Genomic DNA, 17,446 nt, shown 5'->3' on the forward strand with positions numbered 1-17,446 from the left:
GGTAAGCAAAATCCAGCATCCTAATCCCTCACACTTTGTTCTTTACAATAATTAAATTAATTAATTAAGAGGCAATACAATATAAAGATGTTTTACATGTAAATACATAAACATAATACATTACTTAAACATGCGAAAATTGTAATTCTTGTAAACTGACCGTTCAAATAAAAAGTAAATTGATGTGCCAGATTTAAATGGGCAGAACTTTTCTAAATAAAAGAGCTAATTAGCATTTGGTAAAGTGACACATAACTGCAACCAACTGCAAAAAAACAAAAACATGTTGGTTTGGATTGACATGAGGTTAAACAGATTTTTTTAATTGTTTTTTTTTTTCAGAATTATTACAAACCATTTTAAAAATCTGTAACGTTTGTCATTCTTATATTTTAGATGGAAAAGCTTAAAGCTCTTGGATATGTCCCTCTTCTTTTCCTGGGGAAATGTACCAAGGCCCAAAAGTGGACAGCAGAGGTCCAATGCCCCCTTGAGTTCCCACCTGAGGGACATGGTGTGATGGAAAAAATGCTCATAATTTTTGAGCATATTTTACAGGGTAAGACATATTGGCAAGCACCAATAATTAAATTTGTGAAAATATTTTAATGTGTAAAATAAGTTCTGTAGCTATAAAGTTTCTATATTAAACTGCACTTTCTTTTAGAGTTTTTTTATTTAATGTATTTTAACATGACTTTTTTTAAGGTTTAAGTCCAGAAAAAGAACAAGAGGTCACAGAAGGTAATGAGGCAGAAAGTCAGGACATGACAGAAACTGTTGAAGAAGAAGAGGACATTATCTTAGAGAACAATGTAGAAGTGGAAAGACTGGAGGATGAAGAGCAGATAAAAGAACAACAGATAGAAAGTAGAAAGGAAGAACCAGAGAGACCTGTTCAGGAAGAGAGAGACAAAAGTCCAGAAAAAGAACAAGAGTTCATCAAAAGTGATGAGAAAGTAAGTCAGGACTTGAAAGAGACTGTAGAAGATGAAGAGAACATTGTAGTGGAGGACAATGTAGAAGTGAGAAGACTGGAAAATGAAGAGCAGATCGAAGAACAACAGATAGAAAGTAGGGAGGAAGAACCAGAGAGGCCTGTTGAGGAAGAGAGAGACAAAGTGACAAAAAAGACTGAACAGGCAAAGAGGGTGAAGAAACAGGCAGAGAAAAGAAAGTTTAATGCACTTGAGATGGAGGAAATGGAAGAGAGAAGAGAGATGGAGGGAGTCGTATTAAAGGCAGATTGGTGAGTAGAAGAAATTGAGGTGAAGCAAAGACTCTAGATATAGGAAAATGCTGCACTCCTATTACTTATGAATGGGAGAAAGTGTAACGCTCAACATGGAGAATTAACCCCAGCTGCCATTAGAAGCTCCGTTTCTATAGAAATAGACAGTATTCTGAGACGTGCATGTATGACTGTGCATGCACATTGGCTGGTTTAGTCTGAAAAGTAAGCTTTTTTTAAATTCTATTTGAATGTTATAAGACAGATGTAAGAGAGATGTCATTGGTGATTTCAAACATGAAATTTAATCGTAAGCTTAGTGAACAGTTTCCCCATTCAAAGAGATAGGATCTGCACTTACTGGAGATGCCCAAGAGGCGTATCAAAGATGACAGCTGAGTGAAATGACTTGTCTTAAAGGGAATTTGGGTAAAGCCAGTGCAATGAACAAGAAACAATGTGCAGGCTCAATGAAAACTGTTCTTTGACATGCACTTGAACTAATGCTAATTTTTTTTTTCTTCACAGCAAATCACCTGTCAACATGGCAGCAAAAAGAAAGCGTCAAAAAAAGATAGACACGGGCATAAAAGGTTATACAATACAGTTTTGCTCTGTGGTCTCAAACTCCACAGCCCTGCACAGTTTAGCTCCAACCAACTCCAGCTAACTCCTGCTTGGAAGCTTCTAGGGGTGCTTCTCATAATACTCAAATTCATGCTTCCTCATTTCCTTGCTTTCCTGTCCTCAATCCTGTGACCCGGAAACTGATCAAACTCAGCCACCTCGAAGGACATCTGAATTCTCTAATTCAGGGGTCACCATACTTGGTCCTGGAGGGCTGGTGTCCTGCAGAGTTTAGCTCCAATCCTAAGTAAACACACCTGAAGTAGCTAATCAAGATCTTGCTAGGTATACTTGAAAATTACAGGCAGGTGTGTTGAGGCAAGTTGAGTTAAACTCTGCAGGACACCGGCCCTCAAGGATCAAGTTTGTTGACCCCTGCTCTAATTGCACATGAGGAGGCAAGGAACGAGGAATGAGGAAGCTTTCAGAGGAGCTATGAGCAAGAAAACACAGGTGTATATTATTTCATTGTGTATATTATACTGTACACATACACAATGGTTTATAGTGTTAACAAATGACAATGTAATACAACAAATCACTTTTTTTATTTCCTTGAGCCCTTCTTGATTGTTTTCCTAGTGTTGCTGCGGGGTTCCTCTGTGTGCACCAGTGTTTTCCACACTTCAAGAATAGGCAGCTATGGTTAATCAGGAACTATTGGCTATATTGTGGGTGTCATCTTTGTAAAAGCATGTAAAGGTTTAAAATTTATAGCATACAACATTATTTGCTTACTGATATGCTTACTTGAACTGATTAGGTTTATGTATTTATAAACATTGATGAAATAGGCCACTTTCTGGGTAAATTTTTACATTTTCCTGGTTACTTACATTAGGACAGCTCTAACCCTAACCCAAGACATTTAATGAAATGCTAATTCAAGATTCTTGATTGTGGCACAAGATGTATATGTAAACTATATATGTAGAGATGTGTACTATTACCTAAAATGCAATTGTTGTACATAATTTTATGGATTATGTAATCAGATTTCCAGAAATTATGCAGGCCTACTTGTAATTAGATTATATTACATTTTAAAATGACTTTTTAAAAGCATAGTTTTTCAATTCTCCATACTTTTTGTATTTGAAATATATATATATATATATATATATATATATTTTATTTTATTTTTTTCTGAAAAAGCCTACCGGTTATTTACATTCTGAGGCCTACTCTTTGTGGAATAGCACTCACAGACTAGCCATTAGTCATGTGTCTATCACTGAAAACTAAGCAAAACACAGTATTTGGTCACTGAATTTACAGAAAACATTTTACTTTTAACAAGTGTTTTCTCAACATTGCATATCTAATGAACTCCTGATAGAAACATTATTATATGAATATCATTCAGTGGGTTATTTAACCATGTATAACTCTCTTTGGAAAGCTTTTTGTCTTTTAAACACATTAAAATGTACAAATTCATGCGATTTAATATTTACATGTAATGCAGGGATTCTCTAAAATGTTTGACAGTTGAAGCTCTTTGACCTAACAAATTAGCTTGAAGTACGCTCTAAGATTTTTAGTTAATAAATTATATCAATGATAAAATTAAGTTTTATACTCTAATGTCTATTAAATGGTCACATGACAAAGATAAACACATCATATTTTTGAAATACTTTTTAATGTCGTCTTTTAAATCATTTAATTTTAATTTAATTTATAGCTTTTTGACCCCATCTGGGAAAACCTGACATAATGTAACATTTAATGCACTTAATGTTGTTAAAGAATGGAATACATTTTCTTATAATATACTGCAGAATTATCTGCAGAGAATTATCATGCAAGACCTGCCTGAACAGAGATTAAATCAAGGAGATAAAAAGACAAGACTGTTTTTGTAGATCACTATACAAGCATTTTATTTTTCTTACAGTAGGGAAAAACATGTATTATGTAGAAACTTTATCAACAGTATATGTAAACGCATCCTCATACACTTTCCATCAATGTAAGATATAGGTACACACGGCAAAACATTATCCCCTCCCCCTCCACCATCATATACACTACTACACACTGCATGGTCCCATGAGAGCTAAGAAAGACTGAAATAACAGAAAAGAGATAATAGGGACCGAGGTTGTATGATTGTTCTTCAGTAGTCTACATGGTCAGGTTTAGTCTTCATCACTTTGTGTTTCATCAGAACTATAGTTTGCATCCTCAGTTTCTTCATCGGACATGTTTTCAAATAGAATGCTGTCTGATGCCTGTCCCAGAACACATTGTCTGTACAACATCCTAGCCTTATTTTGTAGAAACTGAAGATCTTACAATTTTCTCTTGAGAAGGCACAGTAGTCCATTGGAGCTCCCCTCTGATAGCTCGAAGTCACTGTCTACATAAAAAAGAAAGGAAAACATAAATAAAATTATTCCTAAATTAATTCCATCAGTGCATTGGTTATTGAATTTTGTTATGGCTACTCACTGTAATTTTGTATTTTAACAGAGAGATCCCTCAGGGAACATTCAGCTTGCTTCAGTGATTGCCAGTGTTGCTTGACCTCCATCACAATGATCTGCTCCTCCTTCAGTCGGGAAAGCAACATGAACCGGTCAAAGAAAATCTTGTTAGTTGAGAGGCTGCTGTTACCTGCAATTAATTAAGGTTTAAAATTACCACCTTTAAGCCTTTAACTGTCACTCCCATTTTTGAACAGACGTGGAAGTGCACAATCCAAACTTAAATTTTTATAAAATTAATGAATGAAAACATTTTGTAATATGATTTTAATGCACCAGTTCCATGGTATTACGATGTCTGATTTGAAAAGGATGAATTTTGAGATTTTAAGCTTTCAATTGATATGCAATTTATGATGATTTCTAAAGCATGACAGGGAAAAAGGCAACAAAGAACGACTTTTTGTGACAAAGGTCAGAACTCCTGTTATTATGTAGATTTTTAAGGTCCACTCTAGCTATAAAATAATCTATTACTTTTCCTACATAATTTGTAACGTGTAAAACATCTATTAAGGAGTCTTTGACCTTTCCAATGATATATAGTAAGTCATGATAGATTAGGATTTAAACTTCACTATAACTTCACTGGGGGGACGGGTGACAGTTAAGAGGTTAACACTGAGAACTGTATTAACATCAAACAATGTTTATCAAATACACTGTGTATTTTGTAGGTTAATTACTAGTGTCAGGGCATTCCCGTGGCCATTGGAAATGATCCTCTGCGAGGAGTTCGTCCACAGAAGGAAGCTGGTGGACTGACTGTTCATTAAATTCTTTAATGGCAGCTGCCAAGATCGACTTATCTTCATTAATTCTTCTTCTTATTCGGTGCCTTCTTTTGTTGCTATCTAATAAATCAACAACATACATTATTATTACAGCACTCAAGTTCATTCCTTAGCTATGTGAATTACATTTTTATCATCGTATTAACTGACCTGTCCGATGGTACAGATTGCTTTTTCTCAGCTTTATGCTGATATAAAGGCCTCGAATTCTGCCCTCAAGTCCAGCGTCATCCTTCGCTCTTGATACTACATGAAATTAGACTTTGCAAATTAGATATCTTCTGTGCAAAACATATATAATGGAAAATAAATGATTACATTAAAAGTTAAAACAGGCCCTTCAACATGTGTTACCTGCGGCCCACTGCTGGACATCACTGACCCACTGCTGAATGTTATCGTCGCTGACATTAAGCTCAGCCTGCAGACTTGCAAATCTGTCTCTTTCCGCTTTCAGCCTTTCGGTTGTCTAAATACATATCAAAACACTATAAATTAAGTTGATAAATGTTTATAGCATAAGTATGCAACAGTAATAATTGCTAAATAATTGTAAATATACTTTTTATATAATAAAAAAAAAAAAATCACATTTGCATCAGTAAAATACCTTAACGTATCTTTGCGACAAACTTTTAGCCAGATTTTCAGATTTGCGTTTGTTCCATGCAGAAGCAAGAACTGTGAGCATGTCTGAGCGTGCTATTATTAGACAAGTGGTCAAAGTAAAAATATTGTTAGTCATGATTAAATTATACTTAGAAATAACATGTTAAAAGTAGTATAAGTAGTAAAGAAAGATCTTCACCAGCTTTGGACATATATTTAGTGCAGACTGCTGCTCTCGACAAGAAGGAGTTGACCTGCTCCACCTCTTCTCCAATTGTAAGACCAGCTCCCTCTTGATTTCTTCCGGACCATTTTATCTACCAAAAAAAAAAAATGGCTGTTGAAATAAAAGCGAATGTCCATACCCCAAAAATATGTAATAACAGAATCTTACCTCACAACTCCACTCATGTGCTTTGGCATGCATAACTGATAATAGTGGGCGCATATTTAATAAAGGGCTTAGCTCCGGACAGTGTCCCACCACTCTCTTTAAGTATGGCCAGTACTTGCAGGCAACATCTGAACAGAAAAATGCCACATTTTCCTTCGAGAGGGTGTTTTGAAGGAACAAGGGATAAGCAAAAATTTCCCCTCTAAACATGTTTAGGGCTTTTAACAGTCCTCCATGTCGGCAAACAGCCACCTCAAGGCCTTCCTCATCAATCTTTGAGGCTGACTTTTTCGCTGACTCCTTTGCTGCTGTCCATTGAGAGGAGCCACAAACCCCTTTACCTGTGCCCTATGATATTACATTAAAATTAGTATTAATATTTCAATAATGGCAGGTGGACTTGAATATGCAATATTATAAAATATAAATAAAAACATAAAATTATAAAATAAGTTAAGGGTTATTACATGCTTGGTCTTTTCATGAACATATTCCACAAAGGAGGAAACATCATCAGCTTTCATTATAAATATGCCATCGAAGTAGCCCTTCTCTGTCCTTGATTTTATAGAGAAAGAAAAACATGATATAGACAGTTAAGTATAAATAAAATAAAATACAATAAAATGTACAAAAAAATAAAAAATACATACCCATGTGCATTATGGAACCAGTATAGCTTCCTGTTACCATCCACTGAGACTGCATGCATGGATGGACTGCAAGCAGGACATTTAAATAGTTGGGCACCACAAAGCCTCTCAACCTCATGCTGGGCAAAGGTCCATTCCAGAAAGGCTTTCTGGAATGTGTCTCCACATATTTTACCATTCGATTGAAATAACCAATCAATCAATCACTTTAAGGAATAAATTGCATGTAAACAGTACATTGAATAAGAATATTTACCCTGCCATTGTACTCTGTTCTTCGGTCAAGCATTCCAAGAAATGCTTGACGTGAAAGACCTGGAGCAAATAGTTTTAAGTCCAGAAAAGACCTAAAAAGTTCAGCCTCATATACAGTCTCAAAATGTATAGAGGCTGGCAGGAGATTACTGAGTTCCACTGTCCATGTTTTCCCACAGCATGAGCACTCCAGAGATGGAAGAGTGAGATTGTACCGTCCTAATATTGTACCGTCCAGATATTGTACAATGATCATGCAATTATTTATGTTACAGCTGGCAGAATAAACTATTTTAAAACAGTTACCAGTTCCTGCTCGATAAACAAATTCCTCTTGGATAGGTTCACTGGTAGGAGCTTTAAACAAAATAAAATGTGAATATATAAATAATGCTTTAAGGTTCTGTATATCTAGTTCTGTAAGTAAATAAGTGCACTTGAAGATTTAGCACATAGCTAAACATTTATCAAATAGGGAGAAAAGACAAAATCACAACTGAAAATAACAATACATTTAAATGATAACTGTAAATTCACAACTGTCTCACCATGATTAGGGGCCGCTCTTTTCAGATTTGGTTTTATTGCAGTTTTTCTTCGAAGTGGCCTTACCACATTCCCATTTTTGTCCCTTCTCCTCCACTTTACAGTCGTGGGATGTGGCTTAGACCTTTTGGCTTGATTATTTTCCTCTTTCTAAATTGCAAATATATTTTACAGGTTTTTAAAGTAGTTTACACTTACATGAATAATATATTAGCCTATATAATTAATCATCTGTAGCTTTCTTTAAATTATTTGACAGAGAAAAATAAGTCAAAGTAAATTATTATTTAAGATACAATTTCTAAAATTACCGGCATATGATCAAGAAACACATCTCCAAGAAGATGTGCTGCTTCTAAAGAGCCTCTGGACATTCTGCTTTAACAAATGTAAAATAGGGAGGAAAAAAATAATTTAAAACAATAATAATAATTAAAAAACAAGTTGTTCTAAGCCAGGGTTACAATGAGATTAATCTACATATCTGTGATCGACACGTAATGCCTGGCATGCACATAAAGTAATGTGATCTCATCATAATGTAACCAAATGCATATGATGAATCAATAAAAAGTAATCTTTGCGCACAGATGACCCTTACACTAATTTTATTCTAATACATTTAATGAAAATGATTTTAAACAGACACCGCGTGGCAACACTGTGGGCCTACAAGTGCACGCTCACTTAAGAGAATAATAACGTTTGATGCTGACAGCATTGACACGCATTAGAAATCCTATTAGCACTTGCATTTACAATATTTATTTATTTGTTCATATTTTTGTCTAAATACTTGCTTGTGTTGTGCTGATTGACAGCTTCGACGATGCACGAGGTCGCACGAGATGAACTGGAGAATACTCGCGGGATAATGATGAGACGCTAAACGATTTGATTGGTTCCGAGCTGGAGTGGGTGGGTCCTGAATCAGCGAAGGGCTAAAAACCACTTTATATATTCATCATCATCATCATTATTACTAGTTAATACTTGTACTATTCCAAATACAATCACAAACAAAAACATAAATCTTGAGTATGATTGAAGGGGCGGGACGATGGTGATGACGTTGACAATAATACATTCACTGCGTACAATGCTTACGCGTTTTCCATCAATGGAAGCGTAACGGGAGGGCTTTGCGTGCAGTGTGAACGAAAAATGTGACTTTGGCGTGTAAATACTACGCCGAATGAAAATGCAAACTCGTTGTATAGATACGCAGTGACTGGGTTGAATTTTTCCCACCACCATATCCCTTAAAGGGCTCCGTAAAACACTGAGAAGAATGAAACCCCATATTTTTTGAGACCAAAACAATGTTTTAAACATTTGAACATTCATAAACATCATTTGTGTGTTCTCACATTTACATTTCTGAATTTAACAGATGCTTTCTGTTTTTTTAAGGGGAGGTTTTTCCTATTCCTAAACCTTATTTTGAGATTATTGAGCAATTATTGTCCTATTATAGAGGAATAAAAACTCTTTCACTTCATCTTAAGTTATTTATTACCTGGGAACCAACTGTCATTGTGGTAATTTTGGTTGTTGTGCTTTTCTCACTAAGTACATTTCTTGTAAAGTAGCAGGTAGTTGTTAACTTTCGGGAAAAAACGTTTCATGTGGTTTTAACTTGGGTCTATGGGTTAGTCTTACAGTTTGCTAAAATGAAGCTCATGCACAAGGAATATCTCTCTGTTCATAATTACTGCAATTCTATAATAAACAAAAACAAAGTACTGTTTTTTGGGGGGGTTTTTTGTTCGTCAAGCATTTATTATTTTAAACATCCATTAATCAGCTTTTACAGCATGTTTTAACTGTGTTAAATGTGACACATTCAACAAATAACATTTAAAATTAAGAGAATTCAATTTGTTTGTATAATCTGCATCCAGCCATGACAGCTTTAACAGTTAAGGATGCTGATTCATATTGTTAGTAAGCACAAAGTAATAGATAATATACAGTACAATGAAAAGGAGGCCAAGAGCAACAGCGACATGATTCAGGGTGCGTGCTGTTTTGGATTTCTTCTCTGCTAATTCTCGCTGTCCGGCGTAGTTGGCATCTTGAGTCTGTGAAAACAATTGTGAAACATATAATGTTTAACAACTTCTGTTCTCATTCTGAGCTTCTTTGTATCAATGGCAGATGGGGAAGTTCTCAAAGGAGGGGGGGGGGGGGGGGGGGGGGGGGGTCTCGAAGGAGGGGGCAAACTCCACTATGTAGGGTTTGTATGGGTTTCATTTGATGGAGGGCTTCCAGGTTAAAAGTGGAAGAAACACTAAAAAACATTACCTTGTGTCAGTGGTTCCCAAACCTGTCCTGCAAGCACCCCTGCCCTGCACATTTTGTATGTCTCCCTTATGAGACACACCCAGATTCAGGTCTTGCAGTCTCTACTAACCAGCTGATGAGTTGAATCAGGTGTGTCTGATAAGGGAGACATTCAAAATGTGCAGGGCAGGGGTGCTTGCAGGACAGGTTTGAAAACCACTGCCTTACGCTATGCAAACATGATATGTTTATTTGTTAAAACAAAGTCACACCAACATAGGGGTAGGTGATATACCAACGCTATCTCACGACCAATTCATACGTATTTTACGAGGTGGCTGATTCATACGAATTCGTTCGACCTCACTCGTACGATTTGTCTACACCCCAGTGACGGGTAGGTTTAGGGCCAGGATTACGCCTCAACCCGGTCATTTTACAAATTCATACGAATTGTGCAACTCGTAAAATAAATACGATTTAGCAAAAATCGTTTGAATTTGTATGAGTGAGGTCGTACGAATTTGTACAAATTAGCCACCTTGTAAAATATGTACAAATTGCCGTGAGAGTAGACACGATAAACCAGTACAAATTTGTTAACCAGTAGAGATTGAACTATTGACTTTATCGAGGTTATGCTCATATGACGTTTAAGTAACATTTCTTTTCTTATTTTATATTGCTTGAAGTTTTTCCACATATTGCTTGAAATTTGTTTATTGTTCTATTATATCAAAATTTTTATATAATAAAAACCTCACTTAAAGCAAAATGTAATTATATTGTGATATATTGTTATCATGAAATAAAATTACTAATTTTGTGATATAAGCTTTTGATCATGTCGCCCGCACCACAACATATAATCAAGTTTATATATACGTTTTTAACATTTAATTTAATTTATTTATTGGCCAGTATAGCTGATTACTGTTAATGTGGTTAATCTTCTAATCAAACATTGGCCATCAAATCCTGAGGACCAAACCTTTCATTTAGCTGATCTGAGTGCTCTCACACACACACACACACACACACACACACAATTATAAAGTTGTTGGCTTTGCAAGTAGTCCGTTCATTTCTATCAGTTCGATCTGTTAAGGCTGCATTATTGTATTAACATAAAACAGTTTGCTATTAGTTTTAACGCAGTTATAACACACCTGAACCATCAAGCTCATCTTCAAATGTCAAGTTTAACCCATTGTGTTACTTGCCGTTTCTTTGTTGTGTGAAATTAGGAGATTTCCATTAAGGAAGGAAATTAAACTATGGTAAGTGGTACACTGAAAAAAAAAAAAAAAATGATGTAGAAACAATTTCCAGAATTAGGCTACAAAAAAGTTGCAAGTAACATGTTGAATTAAACTTGATTTTTTTTTTTAAAGACTGAAATAGTCAAATAAAATCTTTTTTTTAAAGTTCTAGTCTGTTGCTGTTGAGGGGATCTCCAGACCACACATTTCTTTACATTTGACAGTCATTTATGGGAAACCAAAAAACTGAATCAATGCATTTATCGGAAGAGCATGGAAGTTACGTGAAAGTTACATGAATGAACTTGTCTTTTTTTCACATTTTTTTTCTTTGTTTGGCTGTTAAAGGGTCAAAATAAATAAATAATCTTTAACTTATAGTTCATAAATAAAAGGAAAGCACATGGACTAATATACTTACAGAGCAGGAGAAAACCAGTGCAGCAATGCCCAGAGGAAGACAGCAGCACAACATGCTAAAGATGGAGTAACACATGTAATCTGGTGCTGGATTGGCCAGTGGAGCGGCGGTCACAAAAACTGTAGGCTGCGTAGCAACCACAGTTTGTCCTGAATATGGCCCCTGAGCATAGCGGCCCTGGCGGACCGGCTGGCTTGGAAAGGAAGGAGGATATCCAGCAGGATTGTGCTGGTATGCTGGTGGTGCTGCTGCCGGCTGCAACATCACAGATTTCTCCGATGAATTGTAGGCCCCTGGAGGCTGATTGTAGGGGCCCTGGGGGACCGGCTGGCTTGGAAAGGAAGGAGGATATCCAGCAGGATTGTTCTGATATGCTGATGGTGCTGCTGCCGGCTGCAACATCACCGATTTCTCAGATGAATTGTAGGCCCCTGGAGGCTGATTGTAAGACTGGCTAGGGTTCATTCTTCTGATTACTGGATTTTGGTTGTAACTGCCTGTGTACTGCAGATATGTGTGTTTGTATTACTGTCCTCTGGTGTCATATACCTTGTCAGTTAATGTAGTCAGCAAATGGGAAGTGAGTTGGGGGTTGTATGGGAGGAGTAGTTTCTGTATAATATACTATATGACTGCAGGCACCACATTGTGGTCCCATATTTACTCTGATGAGATGCATGAAATATCAAGAGGAGTATTTAATCACACTGAAGCATATTTTGGGACCTTGTGAAAGCTTTGTTCGTCTTTGGAACACAATTTGATATATTTTGGATGAGAAGCGGGAGGCTTGTGACTGTCCCATTGACTGCCAAGTAAATAACACTGTCAAGGCCCAGAAAAATATGAAAGACATCAGAACGTCAGAATAGTCCATCATCCATCAGTGGTTCAACCGTAACGTTATGAAGCTAGGAGAATACTTTTTGTACGCAAAGAAAAACAAAACAAAAACTTTATTCAACAATTTATTCACCACACGGATACGCTATTTTCGTTCAAATCAAAGCGTAAACAAATGTAGCGGTGCGGTGTGGTGTGGCTGACACAGAACAGCTTACACAGTTTGCGTCCAGCGGATATTCTCCGAAATGGCATTACGCTAATGCAGAGACGAATTGTTGAATAAAGTCTTTTTTAGTATTCTCGTAGCTTCATAACGTTATGGTTGAACCATTATGTGAAGCATTCGTATAGTTTGTATTTTTTATCTTCTATTTGTAGTTTGTATAGGGTAAATACTTATATATAGTATACTTATAGTTAAATCTGTCAGTAGGTTAGTTGTGTATAGGTTTAGTGTGTTTTTTTACTTCATTGTTGTATGTCTGTATTTATGTAGCACCGTGGTCCTGCAAGGCACGACATTTCGTTCCACATGTCCCCACATGTAGCGGAATGACAATAAAGCTCAACTTGAACTTGAACTTGAACTTGAACCACTGATGGCAGATGTCTTTCATACTTGTCTGAGCCTTAACAGTGTTAACTGTTTGGCAGTCAATAGGAAAGTCACAAGCCTCCCGGTTCTCATCCAAAATATCTTAAATTGTGTTTCGAAGATGAACGAAGCTTTTACAGGTTTGGAACGACATGGAGGTAAGTGATTAATAACACAATTTTCATTTTGGGGAGAAGTAACCCTTTAAGTGCTCTGCATTATTGCGCATTGTTCAAATTTATCAGTGGAAAATGTCAGTTATGGGGAAGTTACATGAATAAGCTTATCTTTTTTATTATGCTTACATATTTGTGTGACCACAGATGCAGCTCAAGCTTTAGCCTCTCATCTGTTTGGTAGTCAACTGTATGACTTTTATAGTTACTAAGTTGGTAAAGTGATGGAGAATCTTTACTTTAAGTGCTATATGTCAAGGAGTAGAAATTTTTATTTTTATTTTCACTTTTACTTCAGTTTAAACACCGGAAAGAATGGAACCAATTTTTTTAAGTGGTCATGAACTGCGTTTTTTATTATTATTATTATATGATAATGTTTCCTGACGTGCACCTCTTATGTTTATGATTATAGCATTATATCCCGTCGCATGAAAGATTGCATCGATGAGCACTGTAGCTGAAGTCATTGCAACTTTCATCATAACTAACAGTGCAAACACGATGTAAATAAACGATTCATTGTGCAGTGTAGACTACATGACTGAATATAAAGTGGTGCTTTATAAAGCCATTATAAAGGGAGCATTCTTTGATTGCTTTCTGTATATAATTTTATCACAATTTAAATCACTGATTATTTTCATGCTACTAACAAAAACAATGTGTAGATGACTGTTAAGGCATTGGCTTGATTTACTGACGAATAAACAGCAATAAATGATTTTGAGAGAACACCTCCTGACTGTAGGCCTACACAAATCATTACATATCAGAAAAAACTGATTGCAGATTTGCCATAAGCATGAACATGGTAACTTACATGTTGTGGTTACTGCCAGGTTCAAATCTTAAAAGTCTGTTTGCAAAGCCTGCGCCAAAACTGCAACTGATTTACCAAAGAATGCACAGTGAAATGTACCGAACATACAAATAATCCTTTGCTGAGACATCCACAGCTCTATTCGGACGGTAATTGTTTTTCAGGAGGGCGTAAGTGATTTCCCAAGTTTGTAGGATCACAGAACTTGCTTCTCTGCTGTGAATATATCGGCATCCGAATCCATTTTTATCAATGAGGTGATATGTCAATTTATTTTTACAGACGTCCATATGAGAAACAATTACCGTCCGAATCGGGCTACTTCAGTTTTATTAAGCAACACGAGATTGAAAAAAAATTATAATTTACCACTTTATGAAAATATTAATCCCTGACAAGCATACACAAGAACATGATGACAGATGAGTGTTTTGTTTGAAATTAAAGCAGACATTTTTTGAATGCATGCATAAAATTAAGGTTAAACCAGTGGAGTCACATGGATTACTTTAATGATGTCATTACTACCTTTCTGGACCTTGAATGTGGTAGTTGTGTGGACTCTCAATGTAAGGACAGAAATCTCTCAGATTTAATTAAAATATCTTAATTGGTGTTTTGAAGATGAACGAAAGTCTTACAGGTTTGGAACGACATGAGAGTGAGTAAATGATGACAGTTTTCATTTTTGGGTAAATTAAACAGTTTGTCAAAGGCATCAAGAGAAGAGATTGACTTGCATGGAATGGCATGCTGATCAAAACTGAAGTACTGGTGAACTGAATAATCCTTCCCTGAGCCAGGAGACAGGGCTGAGCACTTCCAGCGATGTCTTGAATATGCTCCTCAATGCTTGTTCCACTCTGAAAAAAACAAGCAAATTGCAGAGGACTATCACTGATATGTTAAATTAAAAAAACTACAAAAAATAATAATGAAAAACAAACCTTCTAGAAGATATCCCTACTTGAGACGTACACACCTTTCCTGATCTCTTCTGGCCTTGACAAGACACAAACAGCAAAGCATTTTAAGATCATCAACAATGCTATATGAAGTTAATCCTTAGCGTATCCTTAGTCACAGTTAAAAACTGCTGTGAAAAGTGGCACAATGAGATTTCTCTTTTCAAATGATATTCCTCGTTCTTTAGAAATGCCTCTCTGTCTAGTTATGATTCCGGTGCTTCTTAGAAAGACAAAAATACAGAAAAAGGAGGAGAAAGTGTTTTAAAATCCAAGAGAAAAATACACCACCTGTATTATGTGCATGTGATCAAAACATTTAAAAGTTGTCAACAATGCATTAAAACTAAAACTAAAACAGTGTGATACTTACGTAGCCATTTTTGAAGAAGGTACAGGAACAAATGCACAATTCCTCTGGCACAGTTTTCGTTCACCTTCCTTGGTGGTGATATACTGCAAAAATTATTATTATTTTTTTAATATAAAAATTATATATCATATCGTTATCATATATATAGTTATTTATATGAAATATTACCTATTCTTTTCTTTAATGTCAGCTGTCAGAATATTGACAGTTTTTATTTTTTCATCGAGAATCGATCAGACCAGCTTAATAATAATAAAAAAAAATTAAAAAGCAAAGCAAAAACTTAAATATGGTATATAAACAATAAAAATACTACTTCAAACAATACTTAATTTTAAACACTTTTAACTTATAAAGATCAAATTAATGTTGTGTTTTTAAGTAGATTTATGAGTTTAACAGTCCCCCAAATACATAAGTAATAAAAATGTATTGCCATCAATGTGGCTTCAGTAAAGATGCGATGGCGGTGTTCGACTAATTTGTCTTCACAGAACTTAATTAATGACGTCGGACACATTTAGTCTTTCGTGAGCTGAACAGCAGCAAATATAGAGTTTATATAACATTCCAGCGGTTTACATAACATCATATAATTTATTCAGAGTTACGTATCTAACGTCGAAGGACATGCTATAAGACATTTCATTCAACAACACCATAACGTGCTATTCATTATACTTACATTCTGACATAAAAGCTAAATACAGCTGAAAATCTAATTAAGTAAGATTACTGACATCATTTAAACTTTATCATTAACCACATTGAGATGAAAAAGCACATTTCTCCAACATACTGACTTGCCTATTCAATACCTATTCGATATTTCCGAGTTTAAACCAAAGTTAAAAAATAACTACAACTTGTGCGTTAATAGTAACACAATTATTAACCTCAAATATTAAACTTATGTTTTAACAAATTAATTAAAAGAGCTTACCTTTTGGCGCATGGCAAAAGAAAATGGCGACGAGACAACTTTTGCTGTGGTCTTCGGGGGTCTTAACAGAGTAAAGTTAACAATGCAGAATTCAACTCTGATCATTTTCACCAACACTAGAGGGCATTTTTCACTATTTGTTGTTAAGTTAACTCCTTAAGAGCAAACGGAGAGTAACACTGCTTAATTAACACTGACGATTTTACTGTGTATAGTTGAAAATAAATAAGCATTTTCCTAGGATTAGGATCCTTTGGAATGTAATGTTATTTTTAGTCCAGAGGTCCTGTATTGTTCTTCTCTCTTTCTCATCTCACTAACACTCCAGTGGGCGGGGCCAAAGACATGAGGATGTAGAAGTAGGCCTTGATGTGATTCTGCAGAGGCGGGCTTTTGTTGCACTATATGACATCATAATGTGACAAAGGAAACAAGTTGTTTTCCTTATTTTCATTTATGCATTTAGCAGATGGTTTCAAAGTGACTTAATCACAACTGAACAATTAAAATCATAACACCAAATAAGATATCCAATGTAGATGACTATAACAAAGAAGTAGCCCGCTGTAGATGAAGAACGGCATTCTGTCTTTGCTTGGCACTGGAAGTAAATGTGAAACATACTGTCTACCACTAGTTTTTCAGAACTACTCATTCTGAGGCTACAGTCTCTACCCACCTCATGCAAAAACATGTCTGGTACATCAGACTTTTAACCTCAAATCAAAATTTCAAAGGTTGAGAATTACTATTAATTTTGCGTCGGCAGTAAAAACTCCCTAACACAATGTCACCTGTAAAAGAATAATTGCAGTTTTTTCCAGTTTAAAAAAAATTGTATTGCAAAACATAAAATTTGAATTTATATAACTGACAATTTCACATACAATATTATACATTTGTACTGTTTTATTGCCTAGCAACACACTGAAGTGTTTTGTTCTTAACTGATTCAGCATTTTTGAATGAATTGGGTTGAGACACTTGGTTCATGAATGAATCAGCCATTGAACAAATTAATTTAATTCCATTTCTATATTAAAATTGTTGTATTTAAAACTGTGGCAAGGGGGGTGTGGTTCAGCGAGGAGAGAGAGTTGGGAGACGAGCGGTGAGTAAGTGGGTCAAGTGCAAATGACAAACACCTGGGTCTTG

General features: G+C 35.6%; 1 protein-coding gene across 9 annotated transcripts; it reads right to left on the reverse strand.

Moving 5' to 3' along the window:
* Positions 1-3,721: 3,721 nt before the first annotated feature.
* On the reverse strand, positions 3,722-8,643 carry LOC306878624 (uncharacterized protein). Of its 9 annotated transcripts, none has more exons than XM_079431062.1 (13): positions 8,402-8,643; positions 7,913-7,976; positions 7,057-7,751; positions 6,801-6,949; positions 6,615-6,705; positions 6,148-6,495; positions 5,953-6,070; positions 5,755-5,846; positions 5,499-5,613; positions 5,295-5,390; positions 5,037-5,204; positions 4,316-4,480; positions 3,722-4,223 (listed from the first exon to the last, which is right to left on the reverse strand). In XM_079431062.1, exons 3-13 carry the CDS (start codon positions 7,309-7,311, stop codon positions 4,156-4,158), a joined length of 1,665 nt encoding a protein of 554 aa, XP_079287188.1. In that variant the 5' UTR covers positions 7,312-7,751; positions 7,913-7,976; positions 8,402-8,643; the 3' UTR covers positions 3,722-4,155. The 9 variants fall into 9 exon arrangements, with proteins under 9 accessions (XP_079287188.1, XP_079287189.1, XP_079287196.1 ...); XM_079431070.1 differs by having other exon boundaries at positions 3,723-4,223; positions 4,316-4,415; positions 6,801-6,866; positions 7,604-7,751; XM_079431067.1 differs by having other exon boundaries at positions 3,723-4,223; positions 4,316-4,415.
* Positions 8,644-17,446: the final 8,803 nt, after the last annotated feature.

Source organism: Barbus barbus, assembly GCF_936440315.1.
Source record: "Barbus barbus genome assembly, chromosome: 12".
Classification (NCBI taxonomy): Eukaryota; Metazoa; Chordata; class Actinopteri; order Cypriniformes; family Cyprinidae; genus Barbus; species Barbus barbus.